The sequence below is a fragment of the Petromyzon marinus genome, assembly GCF_048934315.1.
Source record: "Petromyzon marinus isolate PM22_M1 ecotype Great Lakes invasive population chromosome 80 unlocalized genomic scaffold, UKy_Petmar_22M1.pri1.0 chr80_unloc.1, whole genome shotgun sequence".
Taxonomy (NCBI): Eukaryota; Metazoa; Chordata; class Hyperoartia; order Petromyzontiformes; family Petromyzontidae; genus Petromyzon; species Petromyzon marinus.
In genome coordinates, this window is record NW_027422629.1 from 1,169,410 (window position 1) to 1,174,238 (window position 4,829).

At 61.0% G+C, this 4,829-nt stretch overlaps 1 protein-coding gene across 1 annotated transcript in view; it reads right to left on the bottom strand.

Moving 5' to 3' along the window:
- The window catches only part of LOC142908331 (uncharacterized), a 41,339-nt gene extending 38,026 nt beyond the window's left edge, over positions 1–3,313 (bottom strand). Inside the window, exon 1 of the mRNA XM_076058877.1 lies at positions 1,753–3,313. Within this exon, the coding sequence (XP_075914992.1) occupies positions 1,753–2,592 (840 nt within the window). The 5' untranslated portion in view covers positions 2,593–3,313. The remainder of the gene's footprint in view (positions 1–1,752) is intronic.
- Between the last annotated feature and the right edge of the window lie 1,516 nt (positions 3,314–4,829).

The window sequence follows — 4,829 nt, forward strand, 5'->3', positions numbered from 1 at the left end:
CATTGACCAATGAACCCGCTGATCAGCGACCCCACTGATCAATGACCCCGCTGATCAATGACCCCACTGATCAACGACTCCAATGATCAATGACCCCACTGATCAATGACCCCATTGACCAATGACCCCGCTGATCAGCGACCCCACTGATCAATGACCCCGCTGATCAATGACCCCACTGATCAACGACTCCAATGATCAATGACCCCACTGATCAATGACCCCACTGATCAATGACCCCGCTGATCAATGACCCCGCTGATCAATGACCCCATTGATCAGGCGTCTAATCACAACCTGGAAGCAGCAGCGGCAGCAGCATGGTCACTGTCATGGGAATGTGGAATTTCCAGCGCGATCACTTTGCTAACCTCTGCGAAACCCTCCACCAGTACCAAAGACAATGGTCCCCCGTGTAGCCTCTAACAGACTGCAGGGGCAAGTGCTGTTAGCTGGCACCCCACACACAGACACAGACAAAGATCCCCCGTGTAGCCTCTAACAGACTGCAGGGGCAAGTGCTGTTAGCTAGCACCTCACACACAGACACAGACAAAGATCCCCCGTGTAGCCTCTAACAGGCTGCAGGGGCAAGTGCTGTTAGCTAGCACCTCACACACAGACACAGACAAAGGTCCCCCGTGTAGCCTCTAACAGGCTGCAGGGGCAAGTGCTATAAGCTAGCACCTCACACACAGACACAGACAAAGATCCCCCGTGTAGCCTCTAACAGACTGCAGGGGCAAGTGCTGTTAGCTAGCACCTCACACACAGACACAGACAAAGATCCCCCGTGTAGCCTCTAACAGGCTGCAGGGGCAAGTGCTGTTAGCTAGCACCTCACACACAGACACAGACAAAGATCCCCCGTGTAGCCTCTAACAGACTGTATGGGGCAAGTGCTGTTAGCTAGCACCTCACACACAGACACAGACAAAGATCCCCCGTGTAGCCTCTAACAGACTGCAGGGGCAAGTGCTGTTAGTAACGAGTAGCAGCAGCAACCTATGAAGGCTACCGGCACTGTGGCACACACAGAGGGGGTGGGTGGCCAGCACCACGCCCGGCCGCCTTTGTCTCCCCAGTGGCGATGTTAACTACACACCGCTACACCAGCTACTCAGTTGAGGCTGAGTCGACCTAGGGGAGACCCATGACCGGTTCAGATAATCGTCACCTGCTGGTGTTGGTGGTAGTGAGCGGGAATCGAACTCGGGTCACCGGGTTCGTAGCGCAGCATAGCGCTAACCACTACACCCACCGCTCCTCTCCTGCCCCACCATCACCACAAACCACCCCTACATAACCCTCACCGCCATCACCACCACCACCGCCATCATCACCACTGCACCGCCATCACCACCACCACCACAGCCATGACCACCACTGCATCACCAACTCCACCAACCCCACCGCCACCACCGCCACCACCACCACTGCACCACCACCGCCATCACCACCACCACCACCATGACCACCACCACCACCTCCACCACCACTGCACCGCCATCACCACCACCACCACCGCCATGACCAACACTGCATCACCAACTCCACCAACCTTACCGCCACCTCCACCACCGCCACCACCACCACCACCGCCACCTCCACCACCACCACTGCACCACCACCACCGCCATCACCACCACCACCACCACCGCCACCTCCTCCACCACCACCACCACTGCACCACCACCACCTCCACCAACCCCACCATAACCACCACCACCACTACCACCTCCACCACCACCACCACTGCACCACCACCACTGCACCACCACCACCACCACTGCACCACCACCACTGCACCTCCACCTCCACTTCCACCACCACCCACCCACCACAACAACCACCCCACCCCCTTCCCCACCTCTGCCGCAGCTTGGCGAGCTCGTCGGCGAGGTTGTCCCGGTCGACGTCGGCCCGGGCCCTCTCGCCCGCCAGGCGGTCCACCTGCAGCCGCAGCTCCCTGATCTCCTCCTCGTAGAGGTCGGCGACCCGCGCGGGGCCTTGCCCCTTGGCGCGGTTCACCTCGGCGGCGAGCGCCCGGTTCTGCGTCTCGAGCGAGCGCACCTTGTCGATGTAGCTGGCAAAGCGGTCGTTCAGCTGCTGCATCTCGGCCTTCTCGCTCCGCCGGGCCTTCGCGCACTCCGCGTTCGCCGCGTCCGCCAGCTCGAAGTCCAGCGTCTCGTAGGCCCGCGGCTGCGGCTGGGCGTACCTGAAGCGGGCCCCGACGCCGGCCCCGACGCCGGTGGCCCCGACGCCGGCCCCGGCGCCGGTGGCCCCGGCCCCGACGCCGGCAGACGACAGCGAGTAGCCGCCGCCGCCGCCGAGGCCGCCGCCGAGGCCTCCGAGGCCGCCGCCGAGGCCGCCGGACGAGAGGTAGGCGGCGGCGGCGGCCGCGGCCGACGAGGAGGACAAGGAGGAGGCCCTGGGGGCGCCCGAGCTGAGCACGCGGCTGGAGCTAGAGTGGATCTTCTCGGAGGAGAACCGCGAGGAGGAGAACGACTTTGGCTGGGCCATGACGCCCGAGCCGCCGAACGTCCGGCGGTATGACGAGACGGTGGAGGGAGCCTGGAAGTGGTAGCTCATGGCCGCTCGCTCGCTCGTTCGTTCGTTCGGTCGTTTGTTCGGTCGTTCGCTCGTTCGTTCGGTCGTTCGTTCGGTCCTTCGACCGCTCGTTCGTTCGCTCGGTCGTTCGCTCGGTCGTTCGACCGCTCGTTCGTTCAGTCGTTCGTTCGCTCGGTCGTTCGCTCGATCGCTCGCTTGCTCGTTCGGTCGCTCGCTCGCTCGTTCGGTCGTTCACTCGTTCGGTCGTTCGCTCGCTCGTTCGATTGCAGCGACGGACGAGCAAACGTGACCGGCGCCGGGGCTCTTTCAACTTCTGGTTGTTTTAAAAAAGAAAAAAAAGAAAATTTAAAAACTGACGGCTGGCCGCAGTGGGCTGTCTCCGTTCCGGCAAGAATCCTCAGTCTCAGTCTCTCAGTCTCTCTCTCTCTGTCTCTCTCTCTGTCTCTCTCTCTCTGTCTCTCTCTCTCAGTCTCTCTGTCTCTCTCTCTCTGCGTCGTTCTCCACGTGCGAGCCTGCGCAGAGAGATGTATCCGAGCCCCCTCCGCCCGTTGCTCCTTCCTCTCGGATCGATTTATCCAAGCGGCTTTGGTGCTTCACCCTCAGCTGGACTTATCCGAACTCCGTTGTTGCTACGTCGGCGGATGGACGTGGCCCCACAACGTCGCTAGGATAACGTGGCGGTGGTGCTGGTGGTGCTGGTGGTGGTGAGACGCGGTGGGTTGGTGACGGACCGGTGCCGGGGCTATATAGGGCGGGAGGTGTCACGTGGTGTCGCGTTCTAAATACATCCCAATGTTGACAACCGCCTAAACCACCCACGCACACAATGACTCACCCAGCCAGCCACCCGCTCAATCACTCACTCACTCACTCAACCACCCACTCAGTCACTCACCCACCCACTCACTCACTCACCCACCCACTCACTCAACCACCCACTCAGTCACTCACCCACTCACTCACTCACCCAGCCACTCACCCACCCACTCACTCACCCACCCACTCACTCACTGACTCACCCACTCACTCACCCAGCCAGCTACCCGCTCAATCACTCACTCACTCACCCACCAATGTAATGACTCACCCACCCACTCACTCGCTCACCCACTCATCACTGACCTACCCACTCACTAACCCGGCCACCCGATGACTCACCCACCCAGCCACTCACCCAGCCACTCACCCACCCACTCACTCGCTCACCCACTCACTCACTCACCCACCAATATATTGACTCACCCACCCACTCACTCGCTCGCCCACTCATCACTGACCTACCCACTCACTCACCCGGCCACCCGGTCACTCACCCACCCACCCACTCACTGACTCACCCACTCACTCACCCAGCCAGCAACCCGTTCAATCACTCACTCACTCACCCACCAATGTACTGACTCACCCACCCACTCACTCGCTCGCCCACTCCTCACTGACCTACCCACTCACTCACCCGGCCACCCGGTGACTCACCCACCCACCCACTCACTGACTCACCCACTGACTCACCCAGCCAGCCACCCGCTAAATCACTCACTCACTCACCCACCAATGTACTGACTCACCCACCCACTCACTCGCTCGCCCACTCATCACTGACCTACCCACTCACTCACCCGGCCACCCGGTGACTCACCCACCCACCCACTCACCCAGCCACTCACTCACCCACCCACTCACTCAACCACCCACTCAGTCACTCACCCACCCACTCACTCACTCACCCAGCCACTCACTCACCCACCCACTCACTCACCCACCCACTCACTCACTGACCTACCCACTCACTCACCCGGCCACCCGGTGACTCACCCACCCACCCACTCACTGACTCACCCACTCACCCACCCAGCCAGCCACCCGCTCAATCACTCACTCACTTACCCACCAATGTACTGACTCACGCACCCACTCACTCGCTCACCCACTCCTCACTGACCTACCCACTCACTCACCCGGCCACCCGGTGACTCACCCACCCACCCACTCACAAACTCACCCAGCCACTCACTCACCCAACCCACTCACTCAACCACCCACTCAGTCACTCACCCACTCACTCACTCACCGACCCACCCACTCACCCACCCACTCACTCACCCAGTCACTCACTCACGAAACCCACTCACTCAACCACCCACTCAGTCACTCACCCACTCACTCACTCACCCAAATACCCACTCACCCACCTACTCACTCACCCACCCACTCACTCACTCACCCAGCCACTCACTCACCCGGCCATCCGGTGACTC